This window comes from Cydia amplana, chromosome 14 (assembly GCF_948474715.1).
Source record: "Cydia amplana chromosome 14, ilCydAmpl1.1, whole genome shotgun sequence".
NCBI lineage: Eukaryota > Metazoa > Arthropoda > Insecta > Lepidoptera > Tortricidae > Cydia > Cydia amplana.
In genome coordinates, this window is record NC_086082.1 from 9,631,386 (window position 1) to 9,651,751 (window position 20,366).

The following is a 20,366-nucleotide window of genomic DNA, read 5'->3' on the forward strand; positions in this document are numbered from 1 at the left end:
TACGGTCCTGCAGATTACCTGTGCGTGTGCATGCACCTTATTACGAAGACAAAAAGGTTAATTATTGAATGCCTTCTGGCCTTGTAAATCAAGAGCAGTTCGAGAGGTAAATACGCCTGTGGGCGAAGACGTGGTGATTCATTGCGGATGGACGGAGCGCTTTTGGATTTATGAAGTTCTAAACCCATTACCTCGTTTAGGTGCAGCGTAATTGGACAAACGAATAGGGCAAAAACTAGTTAACAAATGGAGCCTCGTCCTTCGATGCCAGCTTGCCACTAGGTGCCTATTTGCGCCAGCAATATAAAATTTAGTAGGTAGGTATATACTTTTATTGATCGATACAAAGAACAAAACGACTTAGATTGGATATGAACTACTATCGACTGTTGTAACTCGTTATGTACCTAATGACAGTGTCAGATTTTCCTACTAATTTGCATTGCACTTGCATGCAATTCAGTAATTTTTTTAAACCAGTATTTAACACAATCTGAGCAACAATTAGAATAGCCCAATGATGAAGTTCACTCGTTCAATAGCCTATTTGAATAACGTTCACCGTAGCACGCCTAGAGAGAACTTGTAGGGTAAGTTCACTTTCGCTGCCCCGTTTCCAGGTAGATCGGCTACTTTGACGTTTTTGTTTATACTGACCCAAGGGGAAGGTTAGAAATGTTAGAATGCGTTCTTTTCTCGTTGCTTAACTAACTTTGAGATATTGTCGGAGCAAGATTTTGTCAGTAAAAGTAATTTGAGATTTTAAATAGGTTGGACCTAGCATATTAACTCAAATATCGTTATTTTCATGCAATTAAGATGTACGAAAAGTCACGTATATATTTATTTCCATTCATTATTTAAGTTTTGATTGGCGTTTTCTATCAACAATTGTCTTTTTGCCTAGGCCCCCAGGTGTAAGTATGTAAGTACTATGATCGGCACTGTCATTGTTATCCAACTTCTATCCATTCAAACCAAGAAATATTCACATGATACCATGAATTGTTAGTAAGTGAATAATTGCTATACGACATAATTACATTAGCATTTCTGGTTTCCCAAATCCTGTTTAACAAATTTATCTTTTGTTTGATACAATTTTAATGTTTCTGTTCTTCACAACTAAATCTTAGGAGATAAAAATTTGATAAAAATTTTGATAAATGGCCTGAATTCTGAATACCTACATACCGTAAGCAAACCTTGTTAATCCTATAATTATGGGAAACTCGCGTCAGTGTTTTTGTTTTAATTAAGGAACATTTTAAATATACATATCTTTATTTGTTTTTGAACCTGTCACGTCACTTTAACTTTGGAAATGATAGAGTAGGATAATACACCCATTAATTGGCACTCAGTACGAGATGATCATAATTATAACCTAACGGGTTCACAATCTTACGGTGTCATATATAAGAATTAAGACTGTTATTTGAACCAATGTCGGGAATAGCTAACTTTACCCTAACACTAGTATTGAGTCTTCCAATGAATTAATTTACAATACTTAGCATAGCTAGGTATTGCGTAATTTGTATAATTATTCAGAATAAATTAACGATTGAGAACCGTTTCTCTACCATTAATCGCTGGTATTTTAATGCAATGCAAAGCGTTTTTTGCTTCACGCCAAATTACGTTTAAGAACATTGGTTTCCTCTTAAGATTCAGAGGAAACATGTAAACGAGGCGGCACTCCTTTTGTGTTCAGCCAAGTGTACAATATGTATACGTATGCGTATTTTACATACCTGCTATATTGTCTAGACAAGGTGTTAAATTAGCCCGTATAACCGTTGTCTCATAATAGTCTGGCGTTAAATTAAACACAAGTCGTCTCCTTCACGATTTTCGTAGACATCTCTTCTAAATACCTAAAACTGGTATGGATGTGTTCCTCGTGGTCTCTAGAATACGAATTGACTGGTTTTAGTTTATGGAGAGGGGGACGTGTCGATAAAAAGGGGGGGAATGTGGGCGGCCGACCAGCATTGATATTTGTTCACATCTTGAGTCCTATGGGACCGATCGGTTCGTTTCAGGTGTCGTTTGAAAGAGTATTAAACGTGCTATTATTGCTTCATAATAACTGTAGTCATAACTGTAGTCGTTTAGAAAATATTTTAAAATATATGATTTTTTACCGTGCATGGATGGCATAAGTACTGACAAAACATGCGTCTTACTCAATAAATTATAACTTTACCGCAATTAATGTTATTACAAAATATACGAGAAATTTCATTAGCTTTCTAAAAACATAAGGTTTATTGGTGTATGGTATTATATAACCATGTAATGATGAATTTTGTTCAGCATGGGTCACTACGCACCGTCACGTAAATGGCGGGCGACCGACCACAACTGTTCATTGTTTCTCGGGTTCTATTTTACTGATCAATTGGTGATGGATACCATTAGAAAGAATGTTAAATGTACAATAATTGGTTTCTAATAACCGTAGTCATAACTGTAGTCATTTACAAAATAATTGAAAATATATGATTTTTACCGTGCATGGACATAAGTACTGGTAAAACATGCTTCTAACTCAATAGATTATAACATTACCGCAATAAATATTTTCAAAATATACGGGAAATTTTATGAGCTATCCAAAAATATAAGTTTTATTGCTTTATAATGTTGTATAACTAAGTAATCATGAATTTTGTTCAGCATGGGTACTGTGCACCGTCACGTAAATGGAGCCCGGCCATCGTTGAGTTTTCATTATATTTCAGGTTCTATTTTTCTGATACATGGTGGATACCATTTGCAAGCATATTAAATTTTCTGTGAATACTCGATTGTTTGAAATCTGAGGCCCAAAATAACCATTTTAAAAATATTAAAGAAAATGTTTAATTTTTACCTTAGAGGTTTGCTTAGTGACTGAAATAATTTGAGAAAGAGATAATGTAGTAAATATAGCGTGAAATTTTTAGAGTAAAATCAGCAAACTATTTATTAACTTTCCAAAAATATTGTTTAGTTACCGTACAACTATAAACATATATGTAGGTATGCCAGGACCAATTTCGCCAAGCAAGCAAACACACGGCGCGGCGAGCGCCTGGTAGACCAGCAGCATTCTATTATTGTTTGACAGTACATTTTATAATGTAGGTATCCAAAATGATAAAATATCGATATAAATGATGGTTTGTTTGTTTTGTTTTTTTATCACAGGAAACTTAAGTATAGTTTGACTCTTTTGACAAAAGCCCAGTTCTAGGTTCATAACATCGTTAAGTTCGTAGCTTTCATGATTGCAAAACCACTGCATATGAAGTACTTAATATCTGTGTTGTTATTTGACTCACGCGTCTACACGTAAAACGTTTTCAAACCCACTCCGTAGTTAATAATTTAAAATCACCTTTTTAGTGAGATCTGAGGCTTGTGGCGTTAAAGAGATATTTGTCGCCGCACGCTCCAGGATGCAAAATAAGTGACTACTATTTGAGTAGCAGCGTATGTCCACATAATAACTATCCGTGAAGTCCGGTTTTAAGTATAGTAATAGTAAGATAAGGTCAATATTGAGTAAACTATCTATATTATATTTATTTACTATTTTATTTTACGGTCTAATTTATAGTTTTTGCTTACCTATTGATTCATTGGCGTTTGGCATTGTAGTTTTAGCTTGTAAGTATGACTCTATTGACAGTTATAAGATGTACTACGGTATTTAAATAACGCTCGTCTGTAACTACATGATCTTAGATCTATAATAGCGACTCATAACTTCTCTGTTCGACTGTAAGTCATACAAGAGAGTTAAGTAGCGATTGCGATATAAAAAGCTATAAGTAGAAGGCTTTATCACACGTTTAGAAACTTAAGTGCAAATTGCAGATTATTACTCATATAGATGTTAAGGTTGTTCAATTCACTTTGAGCTATAAGCTATAATACTAGCAGCTTAACATGCAATATAGCGCCCAAAACAGCTACTGTAGATCTTAAATCTTTAGATGAACCTTTTAAACACTTTTATCTCACCAGAGCCTGTAAACTGTAAACTAAGACTATAGATGTAGCTATTCTAGAGCCAGGCTGTCTTTAGGTAAGAAAATAGGTGCTAAGTGTCGCCTAATTGTTTGTTGGGATTTATATGACGGTGCGCAGTGACCCATGCTGAACAAAATTCATTATTACTTGGTTATATAATATCTTACACCAATAAATCTTATGTTTTTGGAAAGATAATGAAATGTCTCGTATATTTTGTAAATACATTAATTGCGATAAAGTTATAATTTATTAAGTTAGAACCATGTTTTAGCAGTACTTATGTGCATGCACGGTAAAAAATAATGTTTTCAATTATTTTGAAAATGACTAAAGTTATGACTACAGTTATTGAAAACCAATTATAGTACGTTTAATATTCTTTCAAATGGTATCTATCACGAACTGATCAATAAAATAAAACCCGAGAAATAATGAAAAGTTGACACCGATCTCCTGCCATTTACGTGACGGCGCTTAGTGACCCATGTTGAACAAAATTCGTAATTACTTGGTTATATAATATCATACACCAATAAAACTTATATTTTTGGAAAGCTAATGAAATTTCACGTACATTTTGTAAGAATATTATTGGAGTAAAGTTATAATTTATTGAGTTAGACGCATATTTTATCAGTACTTATGCCATCCATGCACGGTAAAAAAATCAAATATTTTAAAATATTTTGTAAATTACTAAAGTTATGACTACGGCTATTAGAAACCATTTATTGTACGTTTAATAACCTTTCAAATGGTACCTATCAGCAATTGATCAATAAAATAGAACCCGAGAAATAATGAAAAGTTTACGTCGGTCGCCCGCCATTTACGTGACGGTGCGTAGTGACCCATGCTGAACAAAGTTAGTTATTAATTGGTTATATAATATCATACGCCAATAAAACTTATGTTTTTTGTAAGCTAATGAAATGTCTCGTATATTTTGTAATAAAATAATTGCGGTATTGTTGTAATTTATTGAGTTAGGCGCATATTTAATCAGTACTTATGCCATCCATGCACGGTATAAAATCAAATATTTTAAAATATTTTGTAAACGACTACAGTTATGACTACGGTTATTATGAAACAATAATAGCACGTTTAATACTCTTTCAAACGACACCTCACACGAACCGATCGGTCCCATAGGACTCAAGATGTGAACAAATATCAATAATGGTCGGCCGCCATCTTTGCCCCCCTTTTTTTCGACCCGTCCCCCACTCCATAAACTAAAACCGGTCATTTCGTATTCTAGAGATCACGAGGAACACATCCATACCAGTTTTAGGTATTTAGAAGAGATGTCGACGACTTTTCTCGAAACAGGCCGATTTCCACCTGTCTATAAATTGCCACCATACATTAGTACGAGCACAATCAATTTAGCAATTGCAAATTACCCAATAGAGATTATCGGTTGCGGGAGTTGAATTTAAATAGCGATTAAGTAATGCCAATGAAAGTCTACCTGAAACGGTACCCTAATTAATAAGCCTGAATTAGGAGCAATTTCGTTCCATTTGCCAGGATATCCCTCTATCTATTAACCGCATTTTCTAAATTTCCTCAGATATAGAGTTACGCGGCCTACTAAATAGGAACGGAACTAGATAGCGCAATATCAAATTAAATAGGTAGTTGAAAATCACCCAGAAGGAGCAATCAATCATTCTCTGATTGTTTATTTATCATTTAACGAAGGTACTTGAAATTTCGATAAGGTTGGGAACGGTGTCGGACTATCTAAACAGTCGGCCGAATGAGTTTATGTTTGCGTCTTGGGGCATTAGTTCGGTTTGTGGGCAGCCAGGGGGCAGCGTTAGCCTAGTCAAGCGAGTCGAGTTAGATTAGGTCGGTGTTTGATGCAAGAAGCATTAGAAGCAACGGTGCAGTTAGGTAGACAAGCCTCGATCTCATACTGGAGATGGCAGCGAAGTTTAAACACAAAATTCCAAAGATGACATTAAGGTTTTGGTTTTCTTGAACTAAAATCGAATGTTTCGTTGTAGATACGGTAATACCAGTACATAAATAAATACTGTACAAATAAAAACAATAACATCGGGTAGTCTAATTGCTCACTATAATTGCCTTGCAATGCAGCGATTGTGATCGAGGTAGGTAAATGCATTCTTAATAGGAATATTAGTATTTTATTTGTCTACAAAAAACCCGCAACAGAAAAAACGAAGTAAGTTTTGGTGCGTGCCTGTGCAAAATGGGTTTGTAGAAATGAGAAAAACCGTAGTTTTCGTTTTTTCTACATTTGTTTGATGTTTTTGCGATTCGGTTCCTGTTTTCGGACCGTGTGCAACACGTCTTTGTGGAAGTTCGCAGCTGCAGAGCGTCATGCGTGCACATGCATATTCAAAGATCAGTCGGTTTCCATTTCGCGCGCGTAATCGGAAACAAAACGTTGCTAAGCAAATAACAACCCTAATGCTAGTGTAAATACGTAATTACCATTTAATTACGTTGATAATGATTTATTCATTTCTAAATTACTCCAAAGAGGAAGAGTTTGCGGATGAAAAAAGGGACAGAAAAAACGAAACAGTATCGTACGCGGCAAAGTGTGTCGGCGATATGCCGATTGCTTAACGGAAGAAAGTGATGGGTGCTCGTCACGAACGTATTGACAGGTGGTACGAAATGTTGGTTACTGAGCTACCGTGTCAAATTGGTGGGTAGGAAGTCGTTGATTATGATTAGTCATGGGAACCGGGAAGAAAGGGGTAAGGAATCTAACTATCGATTACTTGCCATACGTATGTACTTAATTTGATTCTGATGGAACTTGCAAAAGGGAACTTGCATTGCCGTTAATTTTCTGTTGTTATATGATCACAATGCTAGTGTTAACCTATGGATGTTGGTTACCTACTTAAGTCGAGGTCACAGATGTATAAAAGCAATTAAAATTATATAAGTTACATCATGTAACTACATCATTTTCATGTTTTTGTTACCTTTGGTGGGCTGAATACAGTATCTATGTGTAAGTTTAATATAACACCATAGGTAACGTAAGTTAGGTATAAAAATAGGAATGTATCTTTAACTTAACATTTATTAACGGTTTTAAATAAATTGTGAGGTAGAAACCTACTTTTAAAACAATAGAATTTTACCTGGAGGGAAAGCTGTTCCCGACTTTCCCGAGGATCTCGAAACAAATTAATTTAACTTAACTTTGCCGTTAAACTGTCACTTGGTAAGCAATTAAGAAAAGTGTCTAATTAGGTGCATCCAAATTAATTTATTGAGACGGACACTTTTTACAGCAAAAAACAGCAGCTGTAGTCACGATTATTTTATAGTCTATTTATTTAGAAAGTAAATCATATCATTAAATCTATATATTATAGCCTCCTGACACCTGGCGTCCTTTACAAAGTGCTAAATAAATCGTACTCTAAAGGCCGACCATTTTTGAACTTCTTATATCGACAATGGACGACCGACCTACAGGTAGCCTCAATTCCCGAGTGTTTGTTTTTTCCCGCTAAAAAATTATTTATCACGTGATTGCTCGCAGCCAATGAAATTTAAGCAATGGCGATAGTTTTTCCTTGAAGTTCGATAGAGATATCCTACCTATTGGCCGCCATTCTTGTAACGCGTGCTCAGGAGTTTGGAACAATGGCGGCACGTGGCCGACGCAGTAAGTAAAACTTAAAATGTTTTTGTTAAATTCACTTGTTTTAATGTAGGGTTGTTATAGAATAGCAAATTAGTAAATATTTTTTTGAAATTACGTACTTTTGTGTGGTAATAAAGAATAATAAAGTAAATAAATCGTCGTAAAAATATTAAACCTATAGAAAGGCACATCGTTCGTAGTTTATGTTTTAAGTTTGTGAAATTGATCTTACGTAAATCACTTTCGGCACTTATACCTAAAGTAGTGAATATATTATTTTCAGCGTTACGAGACCGCAGAACTTCTTAATAACTCCGAATTAGAAGATTCGAGTGAAGATGAAGATTTCACTGAGGAGGTACACACTTTCATAAATGAATCTCGATCTTCAGCTGAGGAAGACTCGAGCGACAGCGATAGTTACGACAGCGATGATGGCAATGTACCAAGAGGTCGAGGTCGTTCTCGTAGCCTCGGTAGAGCTACTGGTCGTCGAGGTCGGGGCAGACGACGTTCTGGATGTCGGGTTCGTACACGTGGTGGCACTCGCAGTCAAGGTCCAAGTCGCCCAGAAGATGTTGCTTCATGGAAACGAGATAAGTTCGACGTTGATTTGCCAGGTTTGTCCTCACCATCTTACTTGCCATCCATTCAAGATCCATCAAACATCAACGAGTATGTGGAAGAATACCTGGATGATGATTTAATTACAAACATATTTTATTTACTGAAAATGTTAATTATAGTAAGGCACTTGCACATTACATTGCTCTTGTTCGCAAATAAAGATTTCAGCTAGATACCTACTTAGAGATGTTACGTTTTTGACTGACTATATTCATAAAAATAAAAAATATGATTGTTTAGTACTTAATGTGTAACATTACATTAAATTTTCTTAAAATGTTAAATAATTTGTTTCATTTTATACACGTAACCTACTTATGCCTTAATGACCTAAAGTCCTTTATAAAGGACAAAAAATACCAAAACAAAAATATGCTCAATGTCTTAATCCAATAATATTAAAACGCCTTTGTTTTAGTGAAAACTCAGGAAACACATTAGTTAAGGTTTTATTCAACATGCGAGGTCTCGGACTTTCCAACAGAAATAGTTTAATGCCTTGTAAAGTACATTCGGTCATAGTGACAAGTTATTTCAGTTAAATGCTCGGTGTCAGGAGGATAGGGTAGGTGCGTTAGTTTTCGTCCACTTGACGAAATTTGAATATAAACCTATATTGGTCACAAGTTTGTACTTAATGTCAAAACAATATATCTATCTACAATTCTACATAAAAAATATATTTCGCAAGTAGAAAATTAAAAATCAAATATATTATGTATTGTCTTTCTTCACGGAATGTTTTTTTATGTAGGGATGACGAGGCAATGTTGCCTTATTAGCTATATTATGTGGGCAGAATCGTAACACATTACATGGTTATCCACAGGGACTGATCAGACGGAACGATTACACCGATGGGCTGGTACAGAATGCGTTATATCTTATTAGATAATCTTTTAAGTGGGCTCTACACTTAACCTAAAGGCTTCGTCACACAGGCGCGTTTTCCAGGCGCGGCGTGAGCGGGGCGTGAGCGTTTTATATTTAAAAGCGGCGCACCCCGCTTACGTCCCGCCCGGAAAACGCACCTGTGTGACGAAGCCTTAAGAATTCTGATTTTGTCTGGTATACTTAGGGTTGCCATACTTTAGGATTTCCCCTGACATGCTTCGGTTTTTTATCACAATTGCGGGGAGACTTGCGAGTGTCAGGGTTTTTTTACAAACTACTTTTTTTACAACTAACCACGTTGGGCAGAGATAGGGAGAAAGAGAGGTGAAGATGTGTATTTCAATTATTTGATCGTTCAGAAAATGTCAGGATTAAAAATCCGGGTGATGTCCGGACTTTTGTCAGGATATTCCATTTTGTGTGATTTTGTTCATAAGGCAACCCTAGGTACACTTGAACAATAGTCAATATGCTGTTGTGAGTCTAGTAAGGGACCTACATTTTGTACCTATACATGAATAGTAACTACATAATATGTATACTTGACAGGTAAATACCTACATGTTGCTTCCAATTCACACAGCTTTCGAGAAAACTTGCCTTAAAAATACGGCGCGTAGCGTAGGCACATGATGATTCTTCTATGATTTCTATGTACTACCTAATGACTAATGAACTGTTGTTATACCACAAATTGACGTCAAATTGTGTATTGAAATGACAAACTGGCATCTAGAAGTGAGCAGCAGATTTCACTTGACCAAAATCAACATTTTTGTGGGCTTTTATTATTTGATTCACACGTAGACTAAAATAAACCTCTAATGATTGGGATTAGGGTTTGCACGACGGATCCGAAATGTATGGGAACATCTGCGGATCCGGATCCAGATCCGGATAATTTCATACATTCCGGATCCGGATTACAAACCCTAATTGGGATGGGAATTGGGAACCTCTAATACCTACGTTCATCCTTATTCAAAGCAGGTGCAAGTGGTGGTTTTCAGGTGCCAATCATTGGGTGTTGTACCCTAATAATGTTTGAACATGTGCAGTAATCCAGGTATTCTAAGTTCGTATTCCTACGCTAACCTACTCTTAACTACATCTAAATTTGTAAAATATGATAAAAACAAACAATTTAGGTTACCTAACTCAAAAGACGTTAACAATTAAAAAAAAACATGTTTGTTTATTGTCTATCGAGTCTCGATTGCTGTACATATTTTAAATGTTACCAATATAATACGAATAAACAAATGATAGGTACATGCAAATACACAAAACAAGAAAACAAACAATACCTGTTGAAAACGCCAACAATCACCATGGTAGTAAAATCCAAATATTTCGAGTTTAGAGATACAACACAAACGTCATTTATCAAAAATCCGTTAACACCATACAGAGATGATAAACAACAATCCCACAAGCATTCACATTGTCACTAATCGATTCGTAATTCAAATTCGGAATGTCGGCGCGTACGATGTTCGAACATCGCGAGTCCGCGACCGACACATGCGCACTCGACGGCGGTTGAGAAGCTACTAGGGCTCTGATTGGTCGATACTCGATCCGTGCGTCGCCGGTTGCGCTCGCGTCCCGAAGATGCAACGCGCGTCCAAATCAAAAAGCGGCCAAGTGCGAGTCGGACTCGCCCATGAAGGGTTCCGTATTTAGGCGATTTATTATGACGTATTAAAAAAAAACTACTTACTAGATCTCGTTCAAACCAATTTTCGGTGGGAGTTTGCATGGTAATGTACATTATATATTTTTTTTAGTTTTATCATTCCCTTATTTTAGAAGTTACAGGGGGGGGGGGACACACATTTTACCACTTTGGAAGTGTCTCTCGCGCAATCTATTCAGTTTAGAAAAAAATGATATTAGAAACCTCAATATCATTTTTGAAGACCTATCCATAGATGCCCCACACGTATGGGTTTGATGAAAAAAATTTTTTTGAGTTTCAGTTCTAAGTATGGGGAACCCCCAAAATTTATTGTTTTTTTTTTCTATTTTTGTGTGAAAATCTTAATGCGGTTCACAAAATACATCTACTTACCAAGTTTCAACAATAGTTCTTATAGTTTCGAAAAAAAGTGGGTGTGACATACGGACGGACAGACAGACGGACAGACAGACAGACAGACAGATATGACGAATCCATAAGGGTTCCGTTTTTTGCCATTTGGCTACGGAACCCTAAAAACTGACAAGGGATCGCATAATGCGATGCGCATGCATTTGAATGCGATAATGATAATTGAATTGATTGTAGCTGTAGGCTTTGTAAATAATTGTATTGACAAGGCGGGGTCAGTGAACTTATCTTTATTAAACATAAGTAAGTACCTACGTCGAATCACAGTTACGTACGTTTGTTAAGGTAAGTATGTTGGTGTACATTGTATTGCATACTTTACAACATCAGCTTACTTTTTAAATAATTCTGTACAGACAGACGTAGTTATGGCTCCTCTACACGATGGGCCAACGCCGGTCACTCCAAGGGACGCATTTATGCGTTAGAGGGAGCAAGTGTTATTGCTATCTCATTCTACCGCATGTCTGCGTCCCTTGGAGTGGCCGGCGTTGGCCTATCGTGTAGAGGAGCCATTAGGTAGATGTAGGTAAGGACCATGGTAAGTAGCTTACCTTTAAATAATTTTAAAATCAGGATCAATTTACAAATTTGGATTGAACAAATTTGGAAAACCACCCAGACAAGACTGGTGAGGGTAGTTTGGGATTTACCTCACAAGTCTGTAGGTTATGTAGGTGCTAAGTTAATCAGCTGATATAGTTAGCAGCCGTTTATGAATTTTAACGTCTAATATCTGCAGCACAGATTAAATATCCGTGATCTGCTGTGTCAAGAAGAATGTGGGTATTACCTGCCAAGAGCAACACTAGTCGATGGACCAGTACCTATGTAATATTTGGTCTCCAAAGGGTCAGCTCCATTCTTATTGTTACCTACCTAAATACCTAAGTGAATACGTAGGCAAAATGTAATAGCACAGAGCAGGTAGGTGCTCCGGTATAGGTACTAACCGAACCGTCTACAGTTCAAAACCGCAATCCGGACGCGACATACTTAGCAATAAGCACTGCCCTAGGCACCCTGGGTACTAATTTGCCCCATCCCTTTTCCGTTTCCATAGATCCTGGCACGTATGGAGCGTCCGGGTCCGAGCCCATAATATAATCGGTCCAATGATTACGCACATTGCTATCTATGTATTTGAATAATAGGTAAGGTAAACGTACTAGTGCTCGACATGCTAATGCCCAATAGATGACACCCTGCTGTCACCTCTATTGACAATGACTTAAGTGTCAAGATGACATGTAATGGGACCGCGTCGAGCACCAGTACGTTTACCTTACCTACCTACTAAATTTTTAACGGAGTTTTAGGATTTGTAAAAAAATAGGCGTCGTAAACAAAATTAGGTTTGTATTGTCCGATTGTCACATCTTAAGGGGCCCACTGATTATCAGTTATCACTATCAGTTCGCCGGATGATATCGGCCTGTCAGTTAGAACAAAAAGTTGACAACTGAACAACTGACAGGCGGAATGATAATCAGTGGGCCCCTTTAAGGTAAGCAGGTAGGTAGGCTTAAAAACATACACTCCAAGACCTAAGCAAATTTAAAATAAGCCCCTTGAGATGATGTTCTTATTCTAATTTTGATTGATCGATCCTTAGGATCACAGTAGGTACCTACCTATGCATTATGATTAAAGCAATCAGTACAACTTTTGGTACATACATTTGTACTTATAGGTCCTAATATAAGTTAGGTCGGTATCTCATATATTATTTTACCTGTCGACAGCTTAAGAGACCCAAACTCGCAAATTATAAGCTCAAATAATCCTGAACAATAATTATGAACCTAAAATTTGATTAAAACTTTGTCGTGAAACTTCGCCAATTTAATTTAATATAACGTTTCATGAAGTGTAAACAACGTAAGTAAATTATTTTACGTCATCCTAGGCCCGTCGTCCTGGCCAAGGCAAGACGTAAAACTGTAGACAAACCACGGGCGGTAATTCGTAAAGCCCCAGATCGCATATTTATTACACAAACACCTGCAATCTGGAGCGCTCACGAATTCACCTCCCTAGGTATGTAATGTACTATACCTGATATTTCAGATGATGATTCCTGTCTAAATTGTAAATCAAATTGATAATTAGCTCACGCAAGCATGAGAAACATCAGATACGTGTAAATCGAACGAATTGCTGCTAGTGTTCAGAGGGCCTACCGACGTCTTCGACGTCTTGCCTCTCTGTTGCACTTGTAAATTCGTACGTAAGTGTGACAGGGAGACAACACGTCAAACGTGGTTCGCGGTAGGCCCTCTGTTTATAATCTTGTTTGTGTTGAACACGAACGGTGAACACTAAGTACGTATGGAAAAGATGATGACAATCATTGATAGAAAACGCAGATTGAAACTTAAATTATGTATGAAAATAGTCATGTTACTTTTTGTAGCATCTGTCATCCCTATACATTTTTTATTTTCATTGGCGTATGTCGATTTACGATTGTCATCTCATCTAGGTAGCCGAAGGTCGAACAAATATCGGACAAGTGGACTTTCCTACTCTCCTCAGAAAGGAAAAAAAACGTACGAACTGTTTCAAGAAAGGATGTAACTGAACTTTAAGTAGGTATCTAGGTACCTACTTAAGGGAACCTACCAACGGATGTTTTATACCACCAAAACAAAAACATGCCATAATTTTTTGGCCTTTTTTTACCATCATACTTAAGTTCCGTTTCACCATAATGATGGTTTCCGAAAGCCACATTAGGTAGATAGGTGCCTACTCTATTTACTACAGGCACAGTATAATAAAGAGTACTAGCGTACAGTATGGACGCTCCCTGCCTCCCGTTAAAAACGCCGCCCACCCGCTCTCGGTTACCTCACTGTTACCTTACAATGTCTTATCTCACTCACACAAGCATGGTACGCGTTCACCTACACGAGCTTAGGCTGTGTGCGTAGGAACGCGTTTGTTTCATACATTTGATCGCCGTATCCGAGGTGTGCTACAGGGTCTACAGGCCTGCCTAGTATATTTGAAGAGCTCCCTTGATTTCATCAGGAATCTGACATCATAAGTCATAGGTGGCGAAGATAGACACACGGTTGGCGGCTTGGAATCCTGATCAAATAGAACATTGTTTCAAGGAACTCCAATAGGTTTATTCGCGTCATGCGGACTGCATTCGTGCGACGAGAGCAATAGCATCGAAAGTATTCGCAGGTCCGTCATGCGATGAAATACGAGTTCATTTTATACGAGATCCCATTTGAATAACGTACGGTCTCTTATTTATAAAACAAATGAGTTTTACTTTACATTTGCATTGTTAACGAGACCGTGGATGATGTTTTCCTGATCGTTCTAAGCCACAATACTTAGGTACAATAGGTACCTACACTTGGATTGAAACAAAGGCAGAAATAGTAGATTGTTAACCACGGGGTGAAAGGCACTCGCTTCTGCCGAGGTATAGTTTGGCGCTCGAACGCAGTGAGAGCGCCAATAGTCCGAGGCTGAAATGATGCCTTTCACCCGAGTTAAACACTCTACTCTCATTTCGAATCCGAGGAAAGTAAAATGCATTTGTTTGTTTTTTAAACAAGACTAAGAATAAAGTTTTATAGTAATTCTTGAGGGTACTTTCAATTAACAATTTAGGCAAAAGTATCGTTATTTATGGAATGGGAAGTTAAATATCAGAATGGAAATTGTATGACAAATCCATTTAACCCAAATTTCAATTAATTATCATAAAAAAATCAAATAAATCGTAGTTGGAACGTAAAATGCTCTAGTGCAGAACGTATCGTTTTCTGCACACTTTTTAGAACAACAATGACCCTCTTTCAGAGCATGAGAAATGAAAAATATATTGCAGCATCATAATAACCTATCCTATATCCTACAAAAATGAAACTAAGCGAACTAAATAATTAATGACTTGGGAGACTAATCGCGGAGTTCTTATCGTATTTTAACTGCTAAGTTAATATTCGGTTGCTTGGATTAATATACCTAATTATTATCTTATAAATTTTTTTTGTTGACACTTTGTTACAGTCGGTAGGTAGCGTAATTAGCTAAGTGGACGAGTTGTTCAAGATTTCTACTTCAAGCTGTGTTCTGATACGGCTAATTACAACCTTGACAACCTTAATTGTTATAAGCGTGTGTTATTACCAAAATACATACCTATTTACATTATTACTTGCAGTACATAATTACCTACGCAGTTATCGAAGAAGTAGATAACTATGTAATTGAATATTAATCGAATAGGTACCTACCTAATCTACCTATTCTGTTGCTTGAAAATTAGACCATACAAATAATAATTACGCAAATTACTGCCAACAAGCACAAAGCTACTTGTTTTTATTCGTATGTCCCACATGTCACAACAAATGTACGTCAACGATCAAAGCAGACCACAAACCGAACAATGAGAGACAACTGAGATTATTGCTGACTGACGCTTCAGTGGTGATTGGTGAAGTACTTATGATTCAAGTGTTTCGACTAGCATTTAGTCGCTCAGAACTGGCGCCAATAGTCAAAAGGCAAAAAAGCCAAGTAAAATATTAAATTATGTTTAATATTGTTTGTGTAAGATATAAGTTCTAAATGTACCTACGTAGCTATAGACGTGCCTCGAAAACTACAATCACCCGATGTAGAGTAGCGGCAAATAATCTATCATATTTTTTCAGACACATTTGCATACATTTTTTAATAATTTGTCACGGCTCTAGCGATATCTATAAAATTTACAATACATACGAAAACGACAATTTGATCAAAGTAGGGTTCATGTTTAAAATGATTAATGTGCCCGAGTTTGAGTAGTTTTTACTTTATTTTTTTTATTGAGAGAGTTATTAAATAAAACGTAAGCAAATTTATTCCGCCTTGCCAAAATACTTGTCATCCCACGTTTCTTCTATCATCGTCCCCAATATTTCCCTATTCTTGCAGCGACTCAAGCAAGAAATTTATTCCAAACACTAGTAGTGCGCGCGCAAGCCAGTTTGCAGTGTTTTCCAATCAAGCATTATAGTTGTTACAGATCTCTAGCTCACATTACACTAGCTCTCCCAAGTGGACTCGCCCAAGTAGTGGGAACGCACGACCAACTTACCTGAGCACTACACGCCTCCTCACTCTGTTTCGCGACGCATACAAATGCCCCCTTATCACTCCGAACGAAACAAATGCATCACCGTAAACCGGCCGCAATCACTTCTGCTGTTTTTACTACAATCTACTGTTCCATTTTGGACTTTACCTCAAGGAACGCACAGTGGTTTTTGCATCAAAGTTTCAAAGATAATTTCGCATCTGAACGTATAGAAGCATAAATTACAGCGGTATTCTTGGCCTAATGCTGAAGAATCGTCATCGTTCGTCCATGAAATGTGCTTTAGATTAAATGGCGCAGCGTGTACTCTTGACGTTGTGTTTAATTATCATCATTTATTTATAGGAATTTTAGGGATACATTCTATATGTATAATGACTTCATTTAACGACAAGCCTTCTTGCCGTTCTTGGTGTTGTTAGTACCAGATGAGTTTTGACATATGATTATGGCGGTATTAAAGGCTCACTTAAGTTCTAAACAAATCAAAATCAACATAACTTAGTGTAAGTAACGCAAATTTTCTTGAATGCTCCCAAGTATCAAAACAACTTAGGAAAGCCAAGTTAGCACTTTAATCAGATTATGACCCAAATATCAATCACTTCTATTTATACGTAACGGTGAGACAAACTGTAGGTATACAATACAATATATAACCCAATACCGTGCCCCTTTAAATCTAAAACAACCGTTATTACGCCATCACACCTTATTACTTACACCTCGCCGAACAAAAGCTAACGCAACATCGTATTTATTACATCGATGGCAGCCCTAGCGTTATCAAGATCAGCCAGCCTCCTAATTGGGACCGAGATGGCGTGATTATCGGCAATCGCTAGGGGTGGCGACGCCCCGTGGTGATACAACGGGGTCACTGTGCTAGTACGCAGACACCTGTGTTTTTAGGAGTGGCTGCTGGTTATTCACATTGTAACGCAAATTGTCTAACTTAGATGAACCAGTGTAATTTTTTTCTTATTATGTCAAGGAGGGGAGTCGGAACTCATGAATGTATAACTGTTATTGGACATCTGTTATGTAACCACTCATATGTAAAACTTTTAATTACGGCTGTTGTTGTCCTAAATATAGATAAATAAATAAAATAATAAGTATCATATCATATCATATCATATTATCATATCATTTATTCAGTAATAGTCATACATTGTCATTTATTATTTACAATTCACTTAGTGAGCTAAGAATAATATTATTAGGTAATAGAAATTAGAAATAAATAAAAAAATATTTTTAAATTTGCATTGAGATGGAATTTTCATATTTTTGTCTTATTGTTCTCATTAATAAACTCATTTACGGATAATACTGCATAATAAATGACTGATCTACTAGTAAAGGCTTACATATACAGGTATTATATACTGGTTTGCCTGAGAGTCGATTGTTCGTAGGCAATAGGATTAAAGGCCAAGCCACACCGGATGCGTGTGCGTGACGTGCACGTACACGTACGCGTCCCGCTGCGTTGTAGAATACGAAAACACATAAGAGAGGACACACCGCTTGCGTGACGTGTGCGTGACGTGCGCGTACGCGTGACTTGCACGCAACGCAGCTCCGACGAGACAAACCGGCTGCGTACTGCGTGCACGCGTCCACGCAGCGGAGCGGCAACGTCGCTTCGTTGCGTGCAGTGATGACGTTGTGTTTAACTGCGATCCCTATGAGAGGGCGAACCGAGCAGGTTCGGACACGCACAGCTCGGTGCTGCATAGGTGCTGTGCGTGTACACGCACAGCTCGCTTGTATTTATTTACAACTCGGTCGGTGCGCGTGCTGGTTTTTAATATGGATTCAGTGATAAAAGAAAAACTAATTAAAATCTTTCGTCAATACGAATGTATATTTACAACATAGCACAAAGATTACAAAAAAATACGTCTTATATAAATAATTTGGCCTGTGGGAACAAATCGATGTTAGGTATTAACCAGGCATGTTATATGTGTAATAATTGCAATGGCGGCATTAGTGAGCTGCTTCCATTTGCAACGGGAGTCACATGATGTAGGTACTGTCGCAGGAGTATTTTATTTTACTGCACGCATGACTGAGCTGCAGCGTGCACCTGCGTGGCGTGTGCAGCACACTGCGTGGCGTGCGCTGCGTGACGTGCGCGTCACCCGGTGTGACAGGGGTGCTGCGCACGTCACGCAGCGCACGCCACGCAGGGTGCTGCACACGCAGCCGGTGTGGCTCGGCCTTAATGTGGGACCTGGGGCCCGTTTCTCAAAAGCTTGTAACTTGTAATACAAGCGGCACTTTTTGACAGCTTTTGTTAGAAAGGGACTTCCACTTTTATTACAAGCTACAAGCTTTTGAGAAACGGGCCTGTAATTTTATTTTTACATCTTACATTTGGATTTACTTAAAGAAAAATATCACAAGAATTTATAATCGCCGATAGTCAGACGGTAATTTATTCTATTGAAGGAGTAAATTGAATCAATTTATTAAATAAACGAGTTCCTAATGCTAAGTACGAACATTTAGTAGTTTAATAAATGCTAATAATGTTTACTAAATTGTGGTTTACGTCTATTTTGGCAGATTCGAATCTATAAAAATATATTAAGTATTAAGTTGACTTGGCTTGCAGCGATTGCTTACATTTTGTTTCAAGTTATTTAATTTCGTCTTTTAAAACATTTTATTAGAAACGTCTTAGGCATGTGGGATCTGCTCAAATATAATATACATATAATGTGCGTTACGCACAGTATTTCCTATGCGGAGGCGAAATAAAAACAAAACTGTGTTGCTCTGAAAAGAGAATAGGTTTTTTTTATTAACAATTCTGCCCTGCTAAGCCGAAAAGCGCTATCTCAAAAGAAAATTCATTGCTAACTTGTACTTTAGTTTCTATAGCTGAGAGTTCCATTTTCAAAATCATTTGTTTTTGAGATAGCGCTACTCGGCTTAGGAGGGCAGAATTACTTATTCCTAGCTTAGTACATTGACTACAGTTGAACTTAACTAAATATCTTAGGTACTCACCTGAAAAGAGAAACAACATTAAAGCTATTATTCCACCAAGTATTTATTTCTAATTTTCTATTGAATTATATTAATCTTATATACGATCGTTACAATGCACATTTTATGAACTCCGTTATGCTTCATTTACATACACAAAAAGTAATTAGGTATATTCCCTGTGCATTGCAGACGTGTCAAAATGTTTCATTTGTTTATGAATACTTATTTAAATCTGTCATCTGGAGTTACATCAACGCTGTACAGTAATTTTCATCAACCTTCTCATGTAGCAAAATATTATTTAAGTACCTATTACTTACCTAGCTTTTTGTAATAAAATACGCAGTGCTTTATTTATTTATCGTATGGCATTTATTTTACACTCTTCATTCATTTTATAATCTAAATGTACATTTTTCCAAGTAAGTAATGGCTGCTCTCGTTACGGTCTTAAAATCTTCCACTGATGGGCCATCGTACTTTGTTAGTGGGCACTCGAAAACGAAAAGCAGTAGCAGTAGGCAGGCAGGTAGGCAGTGCTTTGAAAATATAATATGTAGTTTTATCTTACTGCTTTAACATTACCTCCTTTCGATTCGATTGTTACTGATAAATAGGTTTTATGTCGCCCTTGTTATTATATAAATAGATCCATTTCATAACACAAACAATTTAAATAAATAAATATACCTAGAACTACACGCATCATTATGTAGGCACCTGAAATAGAAATACGATAGAATATATTATGATATTCCTCCCCGGTTTGGCCTACTGCTACCAGCGCGGCATTAGCAATAATAAACGATATGTGTAGCTGCACAAGTGTACAATACAATCTGCACATTGCTATGCGTGTACGCATCTCTGAGTCACACGTTATCAGACATGCAGCTACGTGCTGATTCCAGATTCAAACCTCGCAC

At 37.1% G+C, this 20,366-nt stretch overlaps 1 protein-coding gene and 1 long non-coding RNA gene across 8 annotated transcripts in view; one reads left to right on the forward strand and one right to left on the reverse strand.

Annotated features, from left to right (window-relative positions):
* The window catches only part of LOC134654117 (rap1 GTPase-activating protein 1), a 433,547-nt gene that overhangs the window by 211,760 nt on the left and 201,421 nt on the right, over nucleotides 1-20,366 (reverse strand). For 3 of the 7 annotated variants that reach the window (XM_063509556.1, XM_063509552.1, XM_063509553.1), the window contains exon 1: nucleotides 10,510-10,739. The exons of 2 other annotated variants lie outside the window; for them this stretch is intronic. Coding sequence is in view for 1 of the 5 variants with exons in the window: in XM_063509557.1 (XP_063365627.1) it covers nucleotides 10,510-10,535 (26 nt within the window). In the remaining 4 variants the exon portion in view is untranslated. Of the gene's footprint in view, nucleotides 1-10,509; nucleotides 10,741-20,366 lie in introns of those variants that run through there. 2 more of the 7 variants (XM_063509557.1, XM_063509549.1) reach the window with 1 other exon arrangement.
* Nucleotides 5,051-20,366, forward strand: part of LOC134654145 (uncharacterized) — a 299,175-nt gene continuing 283,859 nt past the window's right edge. The window contains exon 1 of the long non-coding RNA XR_010097312.1: nucleotides 5,051-5,214. This is a non-coding gene — a long non-coding RNA (uncharacterized LOC134654145). The remainder of the gene's footprint in view (nucleotides 5,215-20,366) is intronic.